Genomic DNA, 27,038 nt, shown 5'->3' with positions numbered 1-27,038 from the left:
AACCAAAGAGAAGCTGATGCGAATACCATGCTCTGAGTCACAGGTATCTGGTCATTGTTACTGGGGCTGTTGATCTTGTACTTGAACTTAGGTACTGAAGCTTTCAGATAATTGCAATACTGTGGCTCAAGAACAGTCAACTTAGGTGAATGCAGAGGAACACATGACAATGGTAAGTGTTGAAATCAGCAATAAAAAGTAATTACCTACATAGAAACACGTGATAACACCGACTATCAACCATGCTATTGGCTGCACAAGGAATGCAGGAGGTCTCTGCCTTTCAGCATAGCAGGGGGGGATGAGGGGAAGCAAACAAAACTTCTTGGCTACAGCATGCACTCCTTAGCTAATCAGTAGTGTACATGCTCACTGATTAGGGGGTGGGAAGGCTGGGCCTAGGCCACATTGGTTTGTGTCTCTATTTCTGCAGGCCTGGAGAGAATGGAAGCCTTTCTGCAAGCAGGGCTCTTCCCAGAGTAAATTGCCTGCTGGTCTCCTGCAGACTCACTCATTCATTTTGTTGGGAGATTTTGAGCTCCGTCTCTTAAAAGTGCCTTGAAATCCTGAGCAGTCCTTTTTCTTTCCAGACATGGAAGAGATTAAAAAACAGACTGAAAACACTGATCCAAGGCCAGTCGATGGCAATGCCAGGGTCAGTGCTAAGCTCTGGTCTCTTGCCAACTTCAAATCTTTTGCCACCCAGTTGAATGCTGAATACTGAGTAGCTGGATGTTGTAATCACTTTGTAAAGGCTGGTTTTGCTGCTAGCCCTGAAAGAGGAGGCTGCATAGCCGTTCTCTGTTAGCTTGTGAAGTGGCATGGAACCTTTAAACACATAACCTGTGCAGGTAGCTGAGGGAACCCAGTTTGTGCACAGGCAGAAAGAAAGAAGCAGAAAGTACAGCTGCATGGTACAACAGATATTTTTCCTGGAAAAGAATATATTGTGTCAATTTATAAGTTCTGTTGGTAGAAGGCCTCTGTAGGCTTTGCTTCTGCTTGGTTTGGCATTTCACTGCATTCATGACCTACCTTCAATACATAAACTAAAAATCATCCAGAACCCAGGCAAAACCAGGCACTGTTGATGTATTATATCCTCCAACTCTGCCAAGAGACAAGAGCCTCTTAATGCTGGTCAGAGGGATGACTGAAGGAAATACTTTTTTTTTTAACTTAACAGTTAAAAACGCCGACATTCCAAGGTGTTTTTTATTATGTTTGCACTTTGTGTTCCTTCCCTTCTCCCTGAGACTTCACCTTCTTTTCTCTCCATCTATCCCAGCAGTCTTCCCAATTCAAAGGAAGAAATTCAACAAAGCAAATGATGTCATACAATTTTCCAAATTATTCTTTTGTTACTTCCCACTATATGTGAAAAAAAAAACAAACAAAAAAAACAGGGAAAGAAGATCACCCCACCCGCAGGAAAAGAAATACCATCAAAATAACCACAGGTTATCACTTACTTATTCTACTGTTTCAAGAACAAAAATAAAATAGGAGAAAAGGGTGAAAAAGAAGGAAAATCCTGATTTTTGTTATTTTAATCTATTTTTTCTTCTCACTGCCTTAGAATTTTGAAAGAAGCAACATTTCATTTTTTAATCTCTTTCGTTTTTTTCCATCTAAACTATAATTTGACCAGCTCTAAAAGCACACAGAATTTCAGGAAGACTGGGCTAGGTTACTGAGAACTGTGCATTTACTTAATGTTTTTAAAATGTTGCCAGATTTGAGGGTGACCTTGATTTTAGAAACCCATCTGCTCAGCATTTTTTATCTTTTCTTCCAACACTGCTTTTTTGTTGCTTTTGAGGCTCACCATGTCTTATCCTCCCTGTCAGTTAGCTTACCCAATGGTGGAGTTTAGGAACCCAGTGATCTCTGAGAACTGGGGCCAGTCAAGCTCATCGGTGAAAGCCATGGGGAGATTAGCAAACGATTTCTGAAAAAGAAATTTTTTAGTCAACCTAATTTCACCTTCACAGCCGAAAATCTGCAATTACAGTGATGGCTATAGTAGGTAGTATAGGTATAGGTAATTATTTAAGAATTTGACTCCTGTACAATGGACATACCAAGAGGTAGAGAGGGGAGGAGCAGAACCAAGGGCATACAGAGATGTCTGAGTTGCGTCTACCGGCACTCTTTGATTCTGAAGGAGTCCAAAGCTCCTCCTGAGGTGCATCACATGTTGCAGATGGAGACAACAAAGGCAGCAAATATTTGCTGCCTGTCCAGAGGTAAGTACACCTGGACTCAGGAAGATATGATGGTATTGTGTCCACAGCTTCTCTGGCAGATATATGGGAAGGCAACGATGATGCTGAATTTACTCCAAGTTCCCTTGCCATCTCCAGCATCATGAGCTGTGAGCATCCAGCTCCTAAAAGACTTTACACTGCAAATGTCCTCTACTTTTGCTAGTATTTGTCCCTAATTTATTATTTTTTTTAAATGACTGCCTCTGCATATGCTTCTGTGTGGATGCACACTCAAAATGCAGTACTCTGTTTGTCTACACTTTGATTTGTGACAGTGCCAAAGTGGAGAAAGGTGAGAAAAATGGCCTCCAGTAACTATGCTACTGCAGAAGGACGAGAATACGGAGTAAATTTGCAGCTTCTCCAAGTCTGGGCTGGGCTCACAATGACAAATGCATAAATCCAGTGTGCTCAAACTGAAAAACTGTTGATGAAAATGGCAATAACCAAAAGAAGGTCAAAACATGAAATAAGAGAACTTACAGACTGGTTTAATCTTTGTAATTTATTAACTTCATTTTCTTTTAAATCAGTTGTAGGCTTTCCTTAAATCCTCATGGCTATCAACAGCAAGAAGGCAGAAATTCTTTCTCCAAGAGGGTCAGAGTTAACTGAAAGCTGTTCTCGGTGTCCCAAAAAGTCCTTATTCCCACAAAAATATCATTTAGGTGAATGGGAGCTTTACCTGAGTATATGATTATGGGCTTTATATGTAAGAGGCTGGGGGAAATGGAGGAAAAGGGAAGAGGCAAGAAAGGGAAGTGAGGGGGATGAAATCCAGAAGCAGAGCTCAGTGCAGCGTAATGCATGGCAGACGCCATCATAAAGCATGTAACAGCACATTTGACCTACTTATGGTGGCTCTGCATTAGTTACCAAGGTGAAAATGGGTCTGGCTTAACAGCTTTCAGTGTGTTCTCTCTCATATATAAATGTGCTCTTATCTGTAGCTGCATACACACATTTATACACATATGCGTGCATATTTTAAAGACTGGAGGGAACTTATGAACCTCTCTCCCTAAAATGTGATAGCTTTATGTGCAAGCAGACACTTACCAAGGGGCTAAGCATAGCTTGGTCATTTGCAGCATTTACCTCCCTGCAGACTGGCAGTGAAGACAACAGAAACATTGAAAGACATAACTTAACATAGGACAAGCTATAGGTATGCTTTTGTATCAGACACAACATGTACCCGCATACAGAGTGAAAATGGTTTATGTATTTTTCTATGACCAAGTCTACCATTTTTTCTTACTATCACTCCACAACAATATTTCCATTGGACAAAGCCCATAATAATTTTTAACTGTTTTTCCCCTGCGATCTTAGCTTAAATACGAATTAGCCAGAATCTAATTAAGTTGCAAATTGCTCTGGAAAGGAACATTTGAGCCCAGAATTATAGCTGCATTTGAAAATTGTATGTAGGTTTGGCACTGACACTGCTCCAGCAAAGTACTTAAAGCCAGACTTTTGAAGATATTTCAGGACTGAAAGGTGGAGATGAGTGGTTAATTTCAGATGAATGTTAGACCTTGAACTTGCAGAGTTGTAATTTGGAAAGTACAGCCTAACAGACTGCCTTTTGCTTAGTCTCAGATGCAAATGTGGCCCACTGTAGAGTTGGATCTATCCTGACTTTTAGCTTAAAACTCTTCTCAGCACAGCCCTGCTTAAATACCATTCTCTAGCCTATTCTGGCTGAGAAACCATGCTTCAGCCTGTGTGCCAGATTTCAGCAGAGAATGATTAGAAGGTTATTCCATCCTAGCTTCAGATGCTGTATTTTTGTCTCAAACGTCCTAGATGGGTCTCAATTTGAAGGAACATTCACACCTCTTAGATGTGTCTTAACTTGAAACTTGTAACTGGTTGCCCTCGGAGGTTGTGGATGCCCCACCCCTGGAGGCATTCAAGGCCAGGCTGGACGTGGCGCTGGGCAGCCTGGTCTAGTGGTTGGCAACCCTGCACTCAGCAGGGGGGTTGAAACTCAATGATCTTTGAAGTACTTTTCTGCCCAGGCCATTCTGTGATTCTGTGTGAAATATACCCCCCCAAACCTTCCTCTTCCTCTTGCACTGCAAAGCCATGTCTGATGCTAAAGACACACATCAAGCTGTGCTGAACAAAGTCAGACTAAATCGAAGAATGCTCAGTGTTGCTAAGGCAAGACATTTTCAAAATCAGACAATGAAAGGGCACTGAAAACCTAATGCTAATATGGAAATTTAGAAATGGCAGATGCAGAAATTGCGAAAGCGTTGAAGTATTCCTTAATTTCAAGGAGAATCAGGTATTTGTTTTCATAGTGATTTTAACAGTGTTAAGTTCCTCTTGACAGCACTACATACCTGAGACAATGTTCTTATTCTGAGTATGAAAATAAGCAGCCCTTAGAGCTCTTGAGGAGGGGACATCCCGTCTTTTCATAAATCATGTATGGCATGCAAAGTTGCAAGGACTATAAATGTGAAATTAGAAACATTACCTTATTTACCCAAAATACAGCATCTGAGTAATTATAATGCTAGCTGGGAGAAACTTGGCTGCAACTCACCGGATTTACAGAGAAGCTAGAGCATGTTTTGAATAAGATTTTCACAGATCAAACTGCAGTTATTTCTACTGGGGTTGAAAAAAGAAGAAGTGAGAGGGATAAATGTTCCTGAACTCAAATTTAAAGAAATGTTGTTTTTAATATTTCTTTTCATAGGAAATATACAGCATTAACTTGTTACTTAAAAGAGATATGCAAAGATCTTGCGTTTGTGGGCAAATACATATTTACTGGATTACAGATAGATAGATGAGGGATTTATTTTTGTCTTTATTTAGCATGAAATAGAGATTCAAGAGCTTTTGAATTCATCTTCCTAGAGAGGATAACTCCAGCTCCTTTATAAGTATAGTGCTTTTATCTCCAGATAAAATGTTTTCTGAAATGAGATTTAAAAGTAAGCTCCTATCCCAGACATATAACAGAAAAATGCTGCATTTAGTAGCTATTTGGAAGTCAATTACAAGCAGATGGACAGAGCAGCAGGAGTGCAATATCCATGGCTAGACACACCAGTGTTTTTAACATTAGAATTCCACAAAAAAACATTCACCTCAGACAAAACCAACAGTATTTCTTCTACTTTGTTAAACCTCATAAAAAGCATGTCTACTGCATTACACTTAATTTTTAGTGTCAGAATTTTAATGTCAAAGGAATGAGCATTCAGCTCAATTCTTGCTGAAGAAAGGAGAAAGGGCTGGCAGACCCAAGACTGGTTGACAAGAAGGAAGCCAAAATAATCATCTTCTTCTTACAGCTGAATAATTCCCTTCCTGTAATTCTTCTGCTTGGGGTGTTTGGGGATTTAATGGAGCAATGGCAGGTTGAGAACAGAGCCATGTGCTCAGCTGCCTCTGCAGGGAACATGTGGACAGGTATCCTCAGGGGTGGTTCCAGCAGGATTTTCTCAGCATTGCTGCACTTCAGCCATATTTTGGGACCCAGCAGCACCAGGCTGGTGCAAAACTTCAAACTGAGATAACTACTAATTCCCTACTGATGTTGCTTGTTGTTAATTTTCATATCTGGAGAAATGATGAGCTTATCTGAGCTGAAGCTTGCAAAGAAGAGTCCATCTTGTACTGGACACCTTCCACAATGAATCTCCACAAGTACTACATGGGAAGAACATACTCTAAATGTGATGGTAACTGTTCTTGGCTAGATGGGGAAATCCAAAGCCCAGTATATAATATCTTCCCATACAGCAGCTTCCCAGCAGCAGTCTTCGAGAAGATGGAGCAAGGATCTGAATTCCAAAGGAACTGAAGGAAGGATCTGAATTCAGCCCAGATCAGGTGCCCATCTGGTCACACTCTGCTGTTCATCTGATTACTCAAATGACAACCTGAGCCCACTTCAGTGGAGATATTTCTCTTTTGTATTCTCATTCTTTCCTCATTCAATTTTGCTGCTCCTTTGCATGGTAGCACAATCAGACAAAGCACCAGTTCTGCAGTACCTCTTAACTGAATTCTCAGCACCTCTCCTGTACAATTATTTCCCCCCATAATTAATCCTCTAAAGCAGGAATTAACAGCTGCTGATGATGTGGTGCTGATTAACAAGAGGGCCCACAGAGTTATAAAAGGGTAAAGTTTACTTTACACTTGTAAGTGCTTGTGTATGTGAACGTGTAAGGATAAATATGAAATACATTAAATACATAAAGCATATAAAATAGATATGTAAAATACAGAAAATCAGTAAGGTAATAAAAAACCGAATTTTGTAAATCTGAATTAAGAGGCACACAGTGTTTTCCTTGGAAAGTAGTAAAATTCTTGGGGAGAAAAGCCCTACTTGGAATTCCATGCAGAGGTCTGAATCATCATTGAAATGGAAATTAAAGCTTTGAACTCCCTCTGCTATTGACTATAAAAGAAACCATTTGATCAACTAATTTTCCAACATGTCCTATCAAAGAAATTTTATCAGAATCAGAGTGAAATGTCTTGAGCTTGGCAGCACTGGAGAACAGCAGGTAGGCAAAGTTAATGCACTGTCCTCTCCTCGCAGAGCCCAGACATCAGACTCTTCTTGCTGTGGTCTCAAATTAAGGATGGTTCTGTGAGATTAGGATTTAGACCCTCTGCACCCTCTCTAGTCACAGAACCAGCCCTAGATGCGCTCAGAAATTCTCCTCAAGGAAGACAACACAAGGAAAGGACGGGTGCCTGCTGGCCATGAAAGGCATACCGTGACCAGCCCCAGAGCACACTGCTATCTTTTGGTTTTTACAGCAATGGAAAAGCATGGCCTACTGCTTTAACAGTTTCATTTTTGTATTTGAAAGAGGGAGATAAAGAGAGAAAGAGAGAGGAGGAAAAGAAGATGAGAGGAAGAGAGGGACACTTCTCGGGCAGATATCTCTGCAAAGTTTTTGAGTAGCATGCAACTATACCAGTTTTTATTCTTCTCTCTCTTTGTAGAAACATCCAGAATTTTTAAAAGTTCAAAAATGACTGTTTTCTTTTTCACTTTGTTAATCAAACCTACACAGGAAGGACATTTGCCAACAGGATGTAACACTATTTATCAAGAAATGTACTGCACCTTCTTGACCCCGAAGCAGGATAAATTGCTGCTATTGCCGTTCAACACAAAGAAAGAGTGACATACAGAGGGCAAGAAAGAGGGATAAGCAGCAACACATTCTGAATTAGCTCAGAATGTTTTTTACTAGTAATTTTGTTCACAGATGTCACTTTTCTTAGTTAGGGTTAGCTGCTAATTAAATAACATTTTAGCATTTCTAGAGTTTAAACACTTGTTAGTTTACGGCACTGAACTCTGTATCTCTGCATTAGTATTTATCTGTTGTATGTTTGTTCAGTAGAAATGTTTGAATACAGTTGTATTTAGCTTCTCCAGTTCCAGCAATGCCTTAATGTCTTTTGTTTCCTACACTGTGGGTAAATAGAACGACTACAAAATGCCAGAGAGAAGATGTCTTTGTCCTTATTCCCCCAGTGCAGGGCTTTAGCTCTAACTTAGAATAATCGAATCATTTAAGTTGGAAAAGACCCACAAGATCACCAAGTCCAACCATCTCAAAACACTATCAATTCCACCATTAAGCCGTGTCCCTGAGCACCACATCCACATGTCTCATAAACACCTCCAGGGATGAGGACTTCACCATCTCCCTGGGCAGCCCATTCCAATACCTGACCACTCTTTCCATGAATAAATTTTTCCTGATATTCAGTCTAAACCTCCCCTGGTGCAACTTGAGGCAACTTAGAGTGACTCTTTCTATGGGAGAAGAACCATTTCTCTCCTTCCAACCAGCCCTTGCTCTTCCCAGCACACCAGCCAGCTGGAGTTCAGCTCTGAGAGCATAGATTCATTGGACTTTATGTTGAGAGGACCATGGAAATTGCTGGACACCCATCAGACAGTAACAAGGGGCAACCAGAACATGATCTGCACTCCAGCACTAGACCTTGATACTTCTGCCTCAGCATGCCATCCAGCTAGTGGAGAAACACTTTCTAAACCCTCATACGAGTAATAATAAAATGCTGACGTAGTCTAAAACTATTCTTGCCTGTGTGGCTCTGCCACCAGTGTTACTGCCAGAATCATCATCACCATCAGTGTTATTACCATCTTTATTAGACAAGATAATCTCAATTACCATTAGTGCTAATTTATTATGCTCATCATCAGCTTTGTCATCAGTGTCATTCATCTAATAATTGCTCATAAATGTTTAACAAAGAAAAACAACAGCTAATTGGCAATATTTAAATCAGCTCTGCTCCGAGAGCAGAAGAGGGAAAATGCACGGAATTCTCAGATCTACAAAAGCACCATAACTGCAGGGATAAAGATTGTTCTCCAGAAATTTTCCATATTGCACAGAGGTCAGTGGAGAAGTACTGGGAGTTCAGCAGGGATGGAGGAGATCTGCTCACCCTGTGCAGAGGACATGACATAGTCCAGGGAGCCACACCAGCTTGTGGGAGCGCACAGCAGTGAAGGGCGGGAGCATGCCTGTGCATTTATCTCCCCCCTTGCTAATTACTGCTTGCTTAGATGATCTTTTCTACTGTTATCTCATTCAAATTAGTGACGTGCAAGAGCTGAATCTCAATGTAATTCACAGCTGAGTGAATTTTGCTGTCATTCAAAAATGGGAAATGCTGGAATACTGCCTAAAGATAGACACCAGTGTGCTAGTGATGATGCTCTACAGTCATTATAGAAACTGTTCCCTTTAGGACAAGTCCACTGCAAACCCCTGGTGATCCCTGCATGCCTGCAGATATGTCTGTGCAACAAGCTACAGAGTCTGTGCACTGGAGTCCCCTGTCCTATTACACAAATGCCACAGATGAGGGAAAAAAAATCCAGGGTGCATATTCCAAAGGTAAGGAGCGAGCAAACAGTGATTTTGTCAGGCCATGTGCAGTTTCTTACCGTGGACATCTGTGTGACAGTCATCCACTCGGGCGGGATGTGGAAGTGCGCGCCAGCCGAGTCTCCCAAAAGCACCACCCCCTGGGAGTCCGCACCTAATTAACACACTTAGTTAATGGCATGAAATGCTCCCAACAGGTAAAGCCCTCCTAAAAGAGCAACAAGGCAGAGCATGGAGAGCAAGGCTTGAAGAGCAAGGTCTACATGATTGCAAAAAAGAAAAAAGAATGTGTGATCAGAAAAATACTAAAATATGTAATGAACACAAAATAGACTTGTACTGACTTTAAAGCCTCACCTTTGCAGAATTTTTCCTCGTAGGGAATTCCATCTTTTGGATCCACACCCTGTTGGAGGAGGGAAAGGGCAGGTGAAAGTCTCTAGTGCTCAAAAAATAGTAATGCAAAATGGAAGCTTAGAATTTAGGTCTTGAATGTTTGCCTGTCAGAAGCACTGCAACATAATAATGACACTTTCCACTAAATTATTCTAATAAGTTTACGTACATTTAAATTAATTATAATAGCTATAATTTAAATAATCATAAGCATCAATAAACAAACTCTCATAACTGCTTCCTCTGTGTTCCCTTATTTTTTAATAAATACAATTTTATTTGAATATCAGAGGAAGTAAATAAATGGAGTAATCCAAATCAGTTAATAAACCAGAACAATAAAACCCCAACATTTATAGACTATTTCAAAAGGAGGAAAAAAAGAGAGAAAAAGCAATGAGGAGGGAATCTGAAGATGTAATTTCATTTACTTACCCATATGCCATTGCAGTTAGAGTCGCTTTTCGCATCCCAGTTATCAGGACTAAAACAGAATTAGAAGGGGGTATATGATGTTACAGAAAATAAAGGAAAGAAGGGGAGGAAATCAGATCCTTTGTGCCATTTTCCATGAAGAATGTAAAATAATTAGAATTTCCTTTCTGTGCAGAAGGGCACCTCACTCAAAGGCAATGAGAAATGCTGTGCCCTCTCACAGATTGCCTAAAAACAAATATGGAGCTTGTCCTTTACAAAGCCGCAATTGTTAGAAGCAACTAAACTAATTGAAATAATTAAAAGCTTTACCGTCTGCCAGGGTACACGGTGGTGTTTTTGTCATCACAGTCTCTTCCGCGCCAGTGATAGCCCCTCAGTGTCTACCAGCCAGGAGGAACACAAAAATAGGATGCTCGTTGTTACTCTGGTGCTTTTAATTTAAAATATCTAAAATGAGAATCTAATTCAAAGTGTAGGAATAAAGCCCAGTAAATGGGTTGTATTTCAGGGCACCTTTGCTAAGCTTTAATAAATGACACCTTCCACACTTTGGTGCAGCAGTAAGCTGGGAACTTATTATTTTTTTAACATGTTGTTACTTCACCTCTTCTAAATTCAGTAAACAGACCACTTAGGAGCAGAGCAATTTGCTTCTGCAGGGAGCACAGCTTCATGTGTGCATCTCCGCAGCTGGCATAAATGAATGACTGTGATTTCATCCAGAAGCAAAAAAGTCTTTTATGACAAAAAAATAAATTTTTTCACTTCCCTCCCATACCATTTTCACATGAATTAATAAGGCTTTGCAGAAAGCATGACGAAACCCACTGACGTTCTCAGTATTAAGGGATTATTGTACCAAAGGAAAGGTTTTGCTTACTGGGAAAGTACTAAATTTATCTCCATCAAAATCTTCAAAAGGCAGTTTGTTTCTTAGGACGCTATGAAAAACAAAAACAACAAATGCAGTGTTAACACATGGAAGGAAACCTATTCAGAAAGAGAAAAAGTAAAGTGTTCAGAATAGATAACAGCTGGCATGTTGTTTGCAGCTCCACACTCAATTTTAGTTCTCTGCTTGAATTTCAGCAAAGTGACTCCACCCACAGGAGCAAATTCTGATTTTCTTCAATATCTGCTGACTGAGGGACTAGTGTGTGGCTGCAATAGCAAACCCTCAGCCTCTAGCACAAACTGGGGCACCACATCTGTGGTAGAAGTAACTATCACTTTGGAAATGAACACCACACTCAGTGTGGCACGTCTTGTAAATCTGCCAGATAGGAAATAGTGGCAAAAAATCTCCCTGGAAAGAGCTGCAGAATGGAGTCTTATGCTGGTGGAAACCTTCTTCCTCTCTTAAAAACAAATGGTATATACCCATTCTCATGTGCATCCCAGAAGACTTTACACCATGTGTCTTCTCTTACGTTTGGCCTAGAGACTTGCAGTTTGCATACCAAGCTGTAGATACACAAACATATGCTTGTTTTATTGGGTAAAAATAAGCTTTTGGAGAAATAACCTGTCTAATATCTTTTGCCTTTCTTCAGAGCCCTGACTGAAAGTTAGCAATGACACTAAGCTGCTCTTCCTGTCCACCATCCATCCATCTTTCTTAAATACCTGGAGAGTCTCTTACACTTGCAAATGCTGCTTAATTCATGTTCCTCACATATCCTTAGGTTGCCCTAAGCCTGGCAGAGAATGGGTTTTGGCAATGAGCAACACAATGGCGATATCTCTGGGACTCCAGATATCTTGGAGGAAAACCTGCACAGGCAGAGTCTAGGAGGTGTCATACCACTGTGTGTATGAACAGAGGGCTCTGCTCTAGGGCAGAGCGTATTTATCTTCTTGGACCTGCTGGAAGTATGCAAATATATTAAGTACTGCAAAAGCACAGGCATTCCTCCAAGTAATCTCACCCACCTGAACTCTATGCAGCGTCCATATACACTGCCTGGGCAGTGGTTTTAGGAAGGAAAGAAACAGCAGTGAAGTACAGGGAGATTTGTTATGGTGAGGATTATTTCTCTCCTTTGAAAGAAACAGATGTACCACACTGTTTCTGGCAAAAGACTGAAAACTTTATACATACTATTTAATCTTTTCACACAGGTCAGCCAGAAGGGGAAACGCGCATAGATTTGGGAACCCCACGGTGCTTTTCTGGATGGGGACAAAATAAAATAAGATGAATACATTAGTTCATAGAGGCAGCGTGGGACACAGAGTTACTATGTCAGTCAAGTCCAGTGCTAAACCATGTATTTTCTGCCCAATAGCATCTGAAAACTCCAACAACTCCACTAAGGATGCCACATGCCAGAGGATTTGAGGATTTAGACCTGACGCAGCAGTCAACTTGGGGATTATGACTGAACATTTTCTAAACCAAGTACACTTGCTTTCAGAGAGCTGTAAAATTGAAAGGAAGGAAGAAGCTCTCATCAAACTGCCTCCTGTCATGCACCAAAGTTATTTTTTTCACTCTTTGTAAAATCTGCTGTTCTCTTCTTGAATAAACATGACAGTATCTTGTATTTAGCACAGAACTAGTGAAAGCAATGAACATTGCAGGCTAAAAAGCTGACTTCTGCACACTTGGTGGGGAGCTTTGGATGAGTCAAAAGTCAAGAGCAATCCCAAAGAGAGGACAAATGGAGGAGATTCAGCACATGCATAGAATGCCTTTGATTTTTAATGAGATTTTTAACCTAGGATCTCATAACAAGTTTTTATCTGGGCTAGCCCAGCTGCTGCAGGATGATCTCTTCCAGCATTAGTAGACCATGGGCCAACCCGGTGGAGGTCCCGGGTAACCAGGAAGATTCAGAAACTAAAACAGCCCTTCCTACTTAATGCTCAAGTTAGAAAACACTGTAGTGCATTGCAGATCAACCCCACAAACACACTGCGAGTATGGTTTCACAATAACTTCAGGCAGTCTTTAAACACCAGGAGCATTCAGGTGGCCAATAAATATGGAGGGCTAGTTGATGCACACTCTGATTAATTGTATGCACTAAGGCCATATTCAGCATATAAATCTGAAACAGCTGAGCAGATGGACATACTCATTACTTTATGCAAAGGAGGGTAATTATTTATATTGCTATAGCACCTCTGTCCTTGGACCAACTCCCTCATGTTACACATTTTACATACACGGAAGAAAAGTAAGATAGTCCTTGCACTAATGAGATTACAGCCCCCATCTAACATAAAACAGAAGGTAAGGACTGGGTACAGCTCAGGAGAGGACAAGGAAAGGCTATTAATCACCACAAGGGGCAGCAACAACAGCATGCAAAGCTCCGAGTGATGGAGAACTCCTAGACATTGCTGAAGGGCAGAGAGGCAGGGTTGCATCAGTGTGTAGGGCACTGCCCTGCAGCTCTCTCTTGTGAAGGAAGGAAGGCATTTGCTTGGGCAGTTAACAAGGAGCAATGGAGATGAGTTTCACAGCAGTCAGAGCAGAGGTCTCCCTCAGCAAAATGTCACAGCTGGGATTTCAACACGGAGAGAAGGTCTGGAGCAGTGAAGAGATGAGGAAGCACCCAGTGTAAAGACAGTAGGTAATGCTTGCACCAGTGGCTGAAGCAGAAGGTGAAGATGAAAAAGAGATGTGCTGTGTTTGTAGGAGCTCTGCAGCACTGGAGATGGAGTGCTGACAATGCACTCTCTGATAGACACCACAGAAAAATCAAAGAAACAGAAGGAAAAAATGCAGGGGAGCCAAGAAACAAAAAACCCGCAACAAACAAACAAACAAATAAACAAACAACAACAACAAAAAAAAAACAGCTAACTCTCCTTAGTTCTGTCATACTCAAATGGCAAGGCTGGAGTCGTGCAGGCTTAGAGGGAACCAAGAACTTTGCAAACCACTGTACAGCTTCCTGGAAAGAAGGAAAAAAACACTTTCCCCACCTCCTCCATGTAGGACTAATCTCAGCACTGCCTGCAAAAGCACTGGAGGCTATGAAAACTTTCCATTGTACTAAGATTTGTGCTGTTTTCATCTAAGCTGTTAGCTTCTCACTTCAGCCTAAATCACAGCATGCAAAGCCTTTGAAGTTAAGGCACCCGGAGCCCAAACTGTGCCAGAAAGACAAAATTTCCAAGAAATAAATTAACAAAGCAGGCCTTCTTTTATTCTGCATTTCGGGCTTCATTTAAAGTTTATCATTTTCTGCATGTAGAATAAAAACTCTCCTGCCTTTTTTTTCAGTTAGCTGTGAAAATCACTGCCAACTGGAGCTCTGAGAGCTTCGAAAGAAGGCAGACCAACAGCCCAGCAGACCGCCCAGCTCTGCTGGGAATTGCAGGCATCTTCCCAGCTGAGCCATGCTGTGATTGCAGGGTGTGCTTTTGGGAAGAGGCATGTTAGTTTCCCTCAAGCAGCAGGAGTTGCTGGGCAGGAGATTGGTTTGTGCCTTGCTCTGCCTTGCAGCCCTCTTTTGGCTTCCTTCTGTGGCTTTCTACTTCTGCTGCAGGGATGTGAATTATAGGCAACCTGTAGTAGCTACAAGTCTGCACACACAGAGCTTACTCTCATTAAATACTAAACACACAACTCTCTTCTGCCTGAAGTAATTTTTTCACTGCTGCTACTCAAAGATGCCTCTTAGTGCCTTTTCCATCCATAAGAAGAGTTAGTACTAGAGATGCTCATAACAATTGATAACAATAATATTTTATTCATGGCCTGATAGCATTCCATAATGACATTTCAGTAATTATTTTAATTGGTTTTATGAAAACAAAGAAAAAGCTCCTGATGTTTGTTGGTGTTTGGTTTCAGTGAGTCGCTCACAGATGGCTTACTGCATTTAATGAATGGAGAAGCTCATTGGATATTTCGGGTTGTTGCATTTTTCACCACATCTCCACATCTGGAAGACACCTTTTCTTTTTCCCAAACCTACAACGATACTAAGAAATACCCAGGAAACACAATCCCCTGGCAGCCAGGCAGACCTCCCATTCTCTTCAGCACCAGCTGTAATCACCTCTGTTTTATGCACAGTCATGCACAGCTGCTGAGCAAAGATGGGGACAGTTAACATGCAAGAACCTCTCCAGAAGGCTAGGGAGTTCTTTCCCCAAACATGCCACAGGGCAAAAGCACCCAAGATGTTGGCTATGAGAAAAAGGATAACTTACTGACTCCCTCCAACATGGACCAAAACTTAAAAGAGGTCCTGTTATGCCCATAGAAGTGCTGCTATTTTAAATTTTCTGCCTTTAAAATGTTTTTCTTAAAGTATCATTACAAGAAACACGCTAGGTATAACTGCAGGAGAAGCACAACCAATGAGGTGATACTTGTTTTAATCTGAGCTAGCTCTGTGCTGTATGGTTATGTAGGCTTAGAAATCCATTGAATGGAGAAAGCTAGCTATAACAGGGTCTTGCTGCTCTTAGCCAGGGTACTTCCTAATTGCCCCTTCCATTGAAGAACAGACAGTTATGGGCAGGAAGAAGCCAGGAGTGTAGTGATGGAGAACGAGGAGGTACAGGAGTATTGTGTAGCAGATTTGAGTTCATGGTAGAGCACTGGTACATTGGAAAGAGATCCCATTGCACCAAGGACTGTTGCCTACCATGCCAACCTACCTTGGAGACCTCAAAAGGACATGGTATGTTCTGTGGAGGCCAGTCATGGCTTGCCACACAAGGGACACAACTTGGTGTGGAAAGGGGAGGAAAAAGAAAGGATCAGACTCCTCATTTCAGCTTGTGAAGCCCATGCAAGGGGAATGAGCAGCTCTGCATCCTAAGAGGCAGCAGCTGCTCATTGATCCCTCTCCATCCCACACCTGCTCCAGAGCTCAGTCTAACAGAGAGGACCTCCTTAGCTCAGAGAGTCTTTCTGCAAGCATTAGCCTGTGGGCTTGCACCCTGGGAAGGGGATTAGGTATTGCATGTAATTTGAGAGGAAATCTCAGGCTATCAGGAGCACAGAGCCGAATAGGGAGGAAAATGAATAAGATCCTGCTGGTTGCTGTTCTGCAGGAGCTGAGACCCGTCTCTCCAGCGCATTGTTTATTTCCCTGGCTTCACAATTTGGTAATTGCCCAAAGGCTAATTAGGCACCTCCATTTTCACTTTTGTGAGTAGCATCACAGTGAGGGTTCAGGAAGAAGCGATATCAATAATTTCCTCACAAACAGCAAAAACATTTGCTCTGAATTAAGTGCCCAAAGACAACTGGAAGCAAACTCGATGGCTGAACTCATAAGTGAACCCAGTAGAATAAAAGCTGCCCTTCCCTTCTCTGCTACTGAGTAGAGATCCACTGTAAATCTGAAAACTGGTGGAGGCGGAAAATTTCCAATCCCAGCTTTTAAATGGAGAGGGACATAAAGGAAAAATATGCAGAATTTGCATTCAGGCTATTGCTTGAATTTCAGACAACCTCAAAGGGTGTACTCTGTGCTCTGAGGCAGCTACTTGGTTCATGAGGTTTAATGCCACACATGTCTACAGGGGCAAGGCAAGGATGGCTAGGGACACGGGGGAAGCATGAGATGAGGAGGAGCTGAGGCCCAGCAATGACGAACAAGTCAAGGAGTCTGAAGGAAGAATGTCTCTAGGAGGAAGGGCACAGGGAATGGATGAGTGGGGAAACTCCTGCCTTTGTAAAACATCTAAACAAAATCTCTATATGTTTATATTTTTTACAAGCAGGTATTCCAGTGTAGAGCTGCACTATGGAGCCCAGAGATGGTGTCCTCAGCTGCTCCGTGAATTTCAGACACATATCTTTGTTAGATATCAACTGTTATCCCTACTCTACAAGCAGTTTGCATTTTCCATGAGGTTTTATCTGTTCTCCCTCTATTTTACATTTTGTTTCTGTTATCTCCCTCTCCTTCTTTCTCGTCTCACTTGATCGTGCATATCCTGCATTTTGTAGGAGTGATTCAGCCATCCAATTCTATGATGATCAAGTTGGCTCACAATTAGGCAAAATGAGTAAGGACTCATTCCCAATAAGATGCAAATACAGTGTAAAACACCATAATGCCACCAATATCTTACCACGTCCTTGGAATTCTTCAAAATCCTTTTTGCTTTCCATATTGCGGTACTCAGCCCCACCTAGGAGAGCATGAATAAAACACACACACAAAAACCAAAAAGATCAGCATCATAGTATGTTATGAATTTTTCTTCCCCATTTTTTACTTTTCTTTTAATATCAAAAACGATGTGTGAGCCTACAGTCTCATCATCAGTTTCTTTTTATTGGACTAACAATCAATTATCTGATCACCCCATGTGAAGCTCCAGCGGCTAGAGTTCATTTATTTTGCTCCAGGGCATCATTTATTTCCTGAGAGAAAGACCAGATGAGTTTAAGAGCTGAGATTCATATCCTGACTGCAGCATGTGAGCTGCAGAACACTGACTTCTCCATGATTTTTGCAGAAAAACAAACCATTCATTAGATGGTCAGAGAATAGATGTGCAAAGCCAGTCTGACATACTGTGCTAGCTATGGAGGCAACATTTGGTGTTGCGCATCTAGGGGCTATACTTGACTGAGGTTCTTGCCAGCAGGGAAATAGTTGGCATGTGGGAAGATGCAAAGGAGAGAATAACAACTTGAAGGTAAATCTCCTATTTGGATTCTAGGAAGGTTAGCTCTTTATTCTGCGAATAACTGTCCTGGAACAAGGCTGAAAATATTGCTCATTTGCCCTCTTTCAGAAGAAACAACTACTTCTGTTCTGTGGGCTTTGATGATTTGTTAAGTATATACATACTGTGGAATCCTGACGTCCACATCCATATATATAATCTTTATTTTTATATATAATTATATATATAAAAATCTATTTTTGAAAATGTTTCACATGGAAAGAAAAATCACACTGGTGTGTCACAAGTACATTAGTACCTTGCTTCTGATCAACATGGTTAGTACGGACAAACTGTTCTGTCTGACAGTGCCCAGCCTAAAGTACTAAAGTGTTTGGAAAAGGAAATATCCCTCAAGTGACAGCACCTTCCTGAACAGTGCGTATGCCAGCTTGGAATATTAAAGCAGCATATATTAGCATTTCAAGCAACTGTTATCAACATTTTTTACTGGGGATAAAATTTAGCATGTCATTGTAATTGACTGAGGCAGTCGTCAAAGCAAATTGAGAGATTCAAGGCTCAGAAATTTATAGTTAATATAAGGAGATAAGGAAGAAGAAGAACAAGTAACAAGGAACAGAGACGTCTAAGTGTTTATATACATATGCTTTATATGTATGTATTATGTATTTGTGTTGATAGTCTTATAAAAATCTGGATATGTCACAAAAAACAGATGAGAAATGCTAGGACGGACAAAAGATAACGTTTTCTGGTCTCTTCCCACTGGGCAAGTTCTAAACCAAACATGCATCTTGCATTTGCAATAGTCATACCGTATATGTTTCCAAATGCCATTATTTCTCCAATAAAATAAGATTTAGAGGAAGAAAATGGCTTAAAATTGGGTATGATGCATGAAGAATTTCCAAGGAGGTAAGATTTATCTTACCTGGGATCTTAAAGCCCATCCATTTCCAGCCTCCTGCCATGGACAGGGCTACCCACTAGATCAGGCTGCCCAGGGCCCCATCCAGCCTGGTCTTGAACACCTCCAGGGATGGGGCATCCACTGCTTCTCTGGGCAGCCTGTGCCAGTGCCTCACTGCCCTCTGGGTCAAAAATTTCTTCCTAATATCTAACCCTAAATCTCTCTTCTTTTAGTTTAAAGCCATCCCCCCTTGTCCTATGACTATCCTGTAAAAGGTTGCTCCCCCTCCTGCTTATAAGCTCCCTTCAAGTACTGGAAGGCCACAGTGAGGTCTCCCTGGAGCCTTCTCTTCTCTAGACTAAATAAGCCCAATTCCCTCAGCTTTTCTTCATAGGAGAGGTGCTCTGACCCTCTGATACTCTTTGTGGCCCTCCTCTGGACCTGCTTCAATAGCTCTGCATCCTTCTGGTGCTGGAGGCACCAGGCCTGGACACAGTACTGCAGGTGGAGCCCCACAAGGGCAAAGTCAAGTCATTAGGGGAATCATAATGATCACACAGGACAACTAAGCTAAACGATATGTGCTCTGGACCCAAAATAGGGACCTTCCCTACAAACCCAGCTCTAAAACATGCCAGGCTTGACTTGGTCCTTTCTCCTCCGTGGGCAATGGCTCTGAGTTCTGACCATTTTACTCCACTTCTTTCTTTTGGACTTGGACTCTGTATTCCTGTTTCTCTTCATTTGGTTGAATTTGCTCAGACTGTCACCCAGGCAGACATGAGCAGATTGGGACACTTGTTTACACTCCAGGACTGCCACTATCACTCTAGCCCAGCTGTTTCTATCCTTTCTTTTATTGAAACTAATCATTGTAAGATACTCCTAGCAAGCCTATGGACTCCACATTCAAATGTGTGAAACACCTTAATTTTAGTTCTTATTCCCTAGAAACAGCACTTTTGTTAACTCTGGTGCACTTGCTCTGTAATGTGATCAAAATGTTCAGCCAGTCTATGCCACCCAGAATCTCAATCACAGCATTCAGGCAAGTCCAGGCTTACTAAAAAGAGTTCCTACAGAGTAATGTCCATGAAGAAAGTGGCTCTGGTTTTGCACAAAGTCAGTAAAAGTCTTGATGATATCAGGGACAGGAGCCAGCATCAGTGCTTGTGGCTATGAAGCTTACTTTGATAAGATAAAATGACATTAGCATAAATACATACATCTTTGCTCATACAAGATGACTCCCAGTAAAATCCTGCCATTTAGCTAAAGTCTGCAGCCACAGGGCCTCTAGTAATCTGGAGCAGAGAAGTGATGAGAAGCAGAATAGTCCCTCCACAAAAGGCAGAAAGAGGAGTAAATGCTCCTTCCAACGATGATTGTTTAAGAGATTGGTGGCAGCAGGATGCCAGTTCTGAAGTCAAGCCATTATTTTGGCCCGATAAAATCAATTAAAGTATTTCCATTTAAATGAACAGGCCAACTGGCTTAAAACAACCGAGGTAGAGGCTGAGATGAGCCTCCTGCAAACCTACCCCCTCCTAAGAACTGGAAAAGGAGCTCAGCAGCCAGTGCCTGAACCCCTTGTCCTATTTCTCCCTGTGTCATGAGCATCAGTGCAGAAAGTCCTCCACCACGTGAGCCAACAAATTTCTTTTGCTAAAACAGTATCCAGTCATCCTAAGCCAGGTAGCTTGGATAACTGTAGCCACTGGCTGTACTGCAGCCAACATTACACTGTACCGTGTTGATGTATTTTGAACCACAAAGCATGTTAATTATGGGTAGTTTGTCAGAGACAGGGAAAGTCTGTAATACAGAGCATATACCAGATACTTGGTGTGCAACACTTCAATCGTGCAGATAGCTTGCTGGGTCTCTGAAGCCGTAGCTCTTCTTTCTTTGATACACATGATCTCAACAGAGCAACCTCACAGAGACTGAGCAAAAATGATTGACTGAAAAAGTAGCTCTATATTGATATATGACACTTAAAGACAATTAAAAATAGAACATTATATGGGTCTGTAAGGGCAAATAACTCTGCTTTTATATATCAGTCCCTTTGCCAGTACAAACACAATAATAATTCTGGGAAAATGTGCATCCAAAAGTCTGAATAAATAAACGAAGTACCTGAAAATCGATACGGTCGAACAAAACAGTCATTAGTATTAAAGTCTTGTTCAAATAGTTGGCAGGGGACTGAGCCAACATTTGCAGGCTCATATAACTGAAGTGATCAATCAAATTACAAACCACAGGAGTAAATGTGAGGTAAACTGCATTTTATGCATCTGTGTCTCTAACTGTATATTAATTTTTTTCACCCATAATTCATCTTTACTCAGTATGACTTGTCACAGAGTTACCGTGGGCAATTTATCAACCACTTGAGCGTGAATTTGGGACACTGCTCTTCTCCTCCCATCTTCCTGTGCTGTCTGCGACACAAGAGGTGCTAAAATGGAGAGTGAAGTCTGAGTAAAGTGATCATTTTCTTAATAGAGAAGCCAGGTGCAGGATGGTTTCTACTGCTCTTTATTCCCTCACACTGGAAAGGAAGTCCACATGAAAATCCATGTCTGGGGCTCACATGGCAGTGAAAACGTAGCCACCACTCCCACAGCTGTCCTCTGGGTGCTTTGCAACTCTGGGAAGCCTGCGGGCCTCTCACCTTCACCTTCAGCACTCCTAATTAAAATAAAACTGCAAACAAAGAGGGCTTACAGTCACCAACAGGCCCTCCGCTCCTGTTACAAGTGATGGAGAAGAAAAACTACATGCAATTACCAGGGCCAAAAGTGTCAGAGACTAACAAAGTTTTACAGGATGAGGAAAGACCTGGCCATCACTAAGGGAGAACCTGCAATAGGATAGCTCTGGTGTGCTTGGGAAGGGTGGAAGATGAAGAAACCCTTCCACAAGTTCAGATGCAGAATTTCTGAAGGAAGAAGTCTGATGAAGTTTGGGCAATGTCCTGTTTGAGTTAGGTAGGTGTGGTGTGGACCCTCTTTTCTCCTGCACCCGTCTCTTCCATCCCTGGTGTGGTTGCTCACACAAATACCTCTACAGTGACATATCATGGAGCATAGTCATATGGGGCATACACCTGCTGTAAAATAAAAGTTACTGTCATTCTTGGAAGGCAGGTATGTCTGCAGCTCTTAATACCGGGAGATCTAAATCCACCCTGGAGATGAATTGTAGCCCGTTAAAATACTCTTACAAACTTCACCAGGTACTGGATGAGGCCCTGTGTAAAACATGCTATGAAAACCTTAAGAAATCAAGGATGACTTTACCCAGATGCAGGGAAAATATTTCCAAAAAGTAGATGCTGCAGTGAATCACTTGCTTTTTGACATTGCCAGACAGCCGCTATTGCTCACAGGTTTCTGGTCAAGGTGGCTGCATGGGGACTGAAAACATCAACCATCACCCCCAAAACCAAGTGTATCTGTCTAGACACCTATACAAATTAATATACTCTGACAGGCAACCAAGTCACCATAGTGTAACAAGTCCATACCCAAAGCCTTGCTAACTAAGTGTTTCCAGCCTAAGGCCTAAGGCCATGCAAGTTAGCTTAACCCTCTCCCACAGCAGACCAAGCCAAGTCAAATAAGCCCCATCTGCATGGGAAGCTTGGCCCCTTGTATGTTGTCACGGAGATGAAGGATAACATGTTGTGCCATGGTAACATGAGGCTATAGGTGAACTGCTGTTGAGCTTAGGGTTGGGGGCTATTTGACTGCTTAACAATAAAGTCTGGAGAAAATGAGATATTTGTATATTCTTTCTCTCCGGCCCGGTCTGGCACAAGGGAGCCTGGCTCTGTAATTCCCGCTCTCCAGCAGCCACATTGCTGATACATCAAACAATGTGTTCTGTACATTCTGCTCAAACAGACCTTTTCTGAAAGTGTCCACAATCTAAATGCTGTTGTTTTCCCCAGAAGATCACGTGGCCTAGAAACTTCTGCAAGCTTGGTCCCAGCCCAAGTGGCCGTCCACAGCCTGCAGCTTCGAAAGAAGTGGAAAAACAACTCACCTTGGGAGGAGGGTAGAGATGACAAAGGGGTTGTCCTGGATCCTGTTTGCACAGCCTCAAGGAATGGCAGACCACATCGGCATTCATTTCCCTGTCTATGCTGAAGGAAATGGTGTTAAAACAGAGACCAGTACATTCTTCTGGGCTTTGGGTAGCAGGAGTACTTTCCATGGGAAGCTAAATCCCTCCAGCACTACCAGATAATCTCAGCATGCTTTGCCATGGCCCACAGACACTGCTCAGCGTGCTGTCAGACCCAAATGACTTTCTGTCATAGCATCCTACTCAGCATGTAGAATTGGATACCAGGATGATGAAAAAGCACAGCACTTGATGTGCAGCACCTGAATCAAATGTGTTATGCTGCGTTTTTTAATCAATCACAAGCCTGACAAAAACATAAAGGTTAAAGTTAATACACATGCAATTTGGCACACAGACATCTTCAGTCATTAACTCAGGAAAATAACCAGAAAGCCTTCAAAGATCCTTAACCTTTAATCACCAAGCACAAGTGCTAGGGCTGTTTCCTTCTTTTTTGGGATGCACTTCTGGGCTGATCAAGAATTAAATTAAGATGTTGGATTATAGCACTTCTTAGTCCTGTTAGCACTTCATAGTCCCTCGGCTAGTTTTAAAAATAAAAATAAAAACCCGAGGGAGGAAAAAGGTGTAGCAACAGCTCCGTTAATTAAACTAAGAACTTTCAGAGGAAATAAAATGGCCTACATGTTATTCCTTTAATCACCAACATTACCTAGCAGCCTTCCCCAGCAGTGCGTATCAAGGTCAGGGCTGGGAGCATGTAGGGGCTGACAATTAGAAAGCTTGATTAAATGTAAAAGAGAAAGCCAGAGACAAGTATTAACATAGTGGGACAATGTCAGAGCTGCCTTGCGCATATGAGTTATTCAAATTCCTCCCTCCATCAGGAGAGCTGAATTTCAAAAGTTAATTACATCAGGCGGGCCTGATCTGAGAGGCAAATGCTGCATGGAAGTGGTTACGGTGGCAGCCTGTATTTATTCACTCAGGGAGAGCTGTGCCAAATGCCAAGCTGGGATCACTCTCAGGCATCTCTGCTTTAGTAACCATGTGATTTTTATAATGAGATCCCCACACTTCAGTCTGACAGTACGTTCATACTTCTGAAGCATGAACTAAGGCAAACTTGAGAAAATACAGGAGTACTTACAGTTCAGCTATGTGTGGTCCATACACTTCAGCAAGGACATAACAGAAACCTTGCAGTTTTTCTAAAAAACATACATTTTTAAAGTAACTCAGCACAGTGAAACTGGTTTTATGACAGTCAGAACACAGCAGGAGCAACTTTAGGTGAAGGCTGATTTGTCTGAGAGAAATGCATGCGAGTCTGAGATTTCAGCATAGCATCAGAGAATGGGAAAACCTGAATTTCTAACCTAGGCTGGGGCATGAAGCCCTCCTCTGGCTTTAGGCAAGCAGCTGGGTAAGACTGAAAGGATAACTGGAATTGGCTAAAAGTTCTGAATCTTGCATCATGTGAAAGATGAACAAAATCACGTATGCTGCAGCATGTTCGGAGCAGCTCAAACAAATGGAGGTAGGCTTGCAAGAGGAAAGAAAATAAATAGATGAAGTGTAGCAAGTGATGTAGGACTTCATGCTAATGATGGGCCTGCCTCAGTGGCCCTGGGGGCTTGTGCAAGGGAAGACCTGCACACACCCTGCAGACGAGGGGCAGTGCTGGGCCTCGGAAGCTGCCAAGAGGCAAGATTGCACCCACGCAAACAGCCAGCTCCCAGATTCCCTGGGGGGATTCCGAGGAATTTGCTTTCTCTCACACCTCCATGGTCTGGCTGTACTCACCCCAAAGAAACAGGGAATGGCCAAAAAGAAGTGTGATCTCCCCACCACTCTCCTACTCTGTGTTGCAGGCAGCTCCTGTAGCTGCTGATGATTTTTCTCATGCCAGATATTTTACTCCAGTCAAGCTATTAGCTTCATCTCTTTGCTTCCCTTGCCACATAATTCCTCTTAATCTGCTTTTCAGAAGAAATGTGTGAGTTAAAAATTGGTCTTCTGGAATTAGACTAGATTCTTTTTCACCTAGACAGAAAGCATTGCAGACACCACTAGTGCTGCCTTCAGTCTGGAGCCTGATTGATCACAGCAATCTGGGAGGAAGCCCTGCAGGAAGCTCCTGGCTCTCTGTTGCAGCCCACAGAGAGGGTGGCTGCTTCCCGAGCTCATCCCCAGCAGGGACTTCTGGGTGCTGGTTTGCTTGTGTGCGGGGGAAGCTGGGCTTCCAGCTGCCTGATGCGGGGAGAAAGATGGGTGGTGAAAGAATGGCAAATACACAAAATCATTGGGTGAGTAGGGTCATCTTGGAAGATGCCAATGCCAAAACAGACTGAAGCCATAGATGGTGTTTGTAGGACACATCCCATGTTTCGGCATCCACAAACCTCTTGCCTGCTGAGCACACAAGAAGAAGACAGTGCAGAGGGAAAGCTCTGGTGGGAAGAAGCTGTGCAAGTGAGAAAGGAAGGGAAAAGAGAGAGAAAGAGATTATGACAATGATTAGTGGTGTGTGTTCAGGGCCAAGTTAAGAACTTAAATCTAACTAAACACTGAAAATTTAGAGAAACACTTTGAAGTGCTTGGCCAGAAGCGACGATGCTTCCTTTTGCTCTGTTTCAGGCAAGAGAACCACTAACTGCCCTCTTCTTACATGATAAAAACCCCAGAGATGTTTTCTCTATGGCTTCGTAGTCCTAGAAACACAAATGCTGGCTGAAACCCAGGGGACAAATATTTGCAGGAAAGATGGCATTAATCACCTTGCCTTTTCCACTCGAGCTAAGGTGTTTGCACAGCCGTGGCCGACAGAAGCAGAGCCTGACTCAGAGGCAATGCTGAGACAGACAGTCTCAAAGCATGTTTAGGGCACTGGGCACCCCTCGTTCATCAAGCAGGCAGCCAGAATCAAGGCAAATAAGCGTTCTTGCTAACAGAATCTCTTACTCCACAAATAGCTCCCATTTCCCTAGACCTGGCATTTCTGTCTACTCCAGAGCCTTCTTCATTCATAGTGCTGCTGTGCTCTGTTGTTGCTCAAATCACAGCCGTTGCAAATATTTCCATACAAGAACGTGACTGTGTTTCCTGCACAATCTATGGAACTGAATGGGATTGACCAATACTGAATTTCTCTCTTTTTCTTTAAATATTTTTGGTTTTAAACAGTGTATAACTTCATTGAAGGTCTGATACAACCCGCCTTATTGCAAGCAAAACAATAGGAGGGAGGCCTGTTTAAAAAAAAGTGCTAGTTCTCTATTTTGTCCTTAGGAAAAGCCTCATTGTCATCAATTTGTCACAGCCATTCTTGCAAGCAATTGTAGGCATCTGTCAAATAATGAAATGGTTCCTTCAGCAGAAATGGCACGGCCTGATTTAATAGGCTGCTCCTCCTGAGGATCCAAAGATTTCCTTTTGTTCCAGGGAGCAAGAGGAACCTGCTGAGTGCTGCTGGATTGCAGGGTTCACCTCCCTGGGGAGGATAAATTGGGTTACACTGTAGCTCCTGCAAAATCCCAAGGATTTCTCACTCCTTTCATGTTCAGAGTCAGTTTTTTTTCTATTGGGTGTATCCATGCATCTCATAAAAGGTAACTGGATTATACAGATTTAACTAAAGGGATAATAGGATTTTATGTGTGTAAAGAATGGCAGCTGAAAAGAAATATCCTCGCACGTCAGCTGAACAAGGTCCATGGAGTGAATCATGATCATAGATCTAGCGTGTCATATTTTAAAGAGGAAAATTGTATTTTAACAGCAGGATCCCCGCTTCTAATTGCAGCTTCATGGTGATGTGCCTATAATTTAAAACACCGAGGATACTACTTATGGTATAGAGATCAGATAAGCATCATTCTGTCAGTGAATGAATTCCAGCAATTTCCTTCCCACTCCATCCTGTATCAGAAAATAATGTCTTGGAAAGGAAGGAATTAATATTCTGCATGCATCTTCCATGATACTGAGGTCTGTATAGTAATATGGTTCTCAGAGATACAATTCATGAAGGCCTATATAAATGAAGAATAATGAAGAATTGTAAAGCCACCCTTTTGCATTCATAAACTTAAAACGATGTCATGAACGTGAGATCTAGCTACTTAAGCAGTTGTAGGATGAGTCTGGGAAGCACAAAGCTATTTTGGTATTCAGACTGTTCTCTATTTAGAGACTTGTGCTTGGACAGCTAGGCTCCTTCGGGCAGATAAAATACAAGGCAGAAAAGGGGGAGTCCACATATATTCATATGGAATAGCTCTCACTTTTGAAATTTTTCTCATCAGTTACGTTTCAATAGCTTTTCCGTTCACATCACTGTCAACCTCAGATAATTTTAATGAT

General features: G+C 42.0%; 1 protein-coding gene across 3 annotated transcripts in view; it reads right to left on the bottom strand.

The window, feature by feature from the left end:
* AOAH (acyloxyacyl hydrolase) overlaps window positions 1-27,038 on the bottom strand; it is a 66,875-nt gene that overhangs the window by 28,197 nt on the left and 11,640 nt on the right. For all 3 annotated transcript variants that reach the window (XM_021386426.1, XM_021386427.1, XM_021386428.1), the window contains exons 4-13: window positions 23,824-23,884; window positions 22,629-22,728; window positions 17,093-17,152; window positions 12,141-12,211; window positions 10,920-10,980; window positions 10,349-10,419; window positions 10,037-10,085; window positions 9,563-9,611; window positions 9,265-9,359; window positions 1,860-1,951 (exon numbers count right to left, since the gene is read on the bottom strand). In XM_021386426.1, the coding sequence (XP_021242101.1) occupies window positions 1,860-1,951; window positions 9,265-9,359; window positions 9,563-9,611; window positions 10,037-10,085; window positions 10,349-10,419; window positions 10,920-10,980; window positions 12,141-12,211; window positions 17,093-17,152; window positions 22,629-22,728; window positions 23,824-23,884 (709 nt within the window). The remainder of the gene's footprint in view (window positions 1-1,859; window positions 1,952-9,264; window positions 9,360-9,562; window positions 9,612-10,036; window positions 10,086-10,348; window positions 10,420-10,919; window positions 10,981-12,140; window positions 12,212-17,092; window positions 17,153-22,628; window positions 22,729-23,823; window positions 23,885-27,038) is intronic.

This window comes from Numida meleagris, chromosome 2 (genome assembly GCF_002078875.1).
Source record: "Numida meleagris isolate 19003 breed g44 Domestic line chromosome 2, NumMel1.0, whole genome shotgun sequence".
In the NCBI taxonomy this organism is placed as follows: domain Eukaryota; kingdom Metazoa; phylum Chordata; class Aves; order Galliformes; family Numididae; genus Numida; species Numida meleagris.
This window is presented reverse-complemented; position numbering and strand designations above follow the sequence as displayed.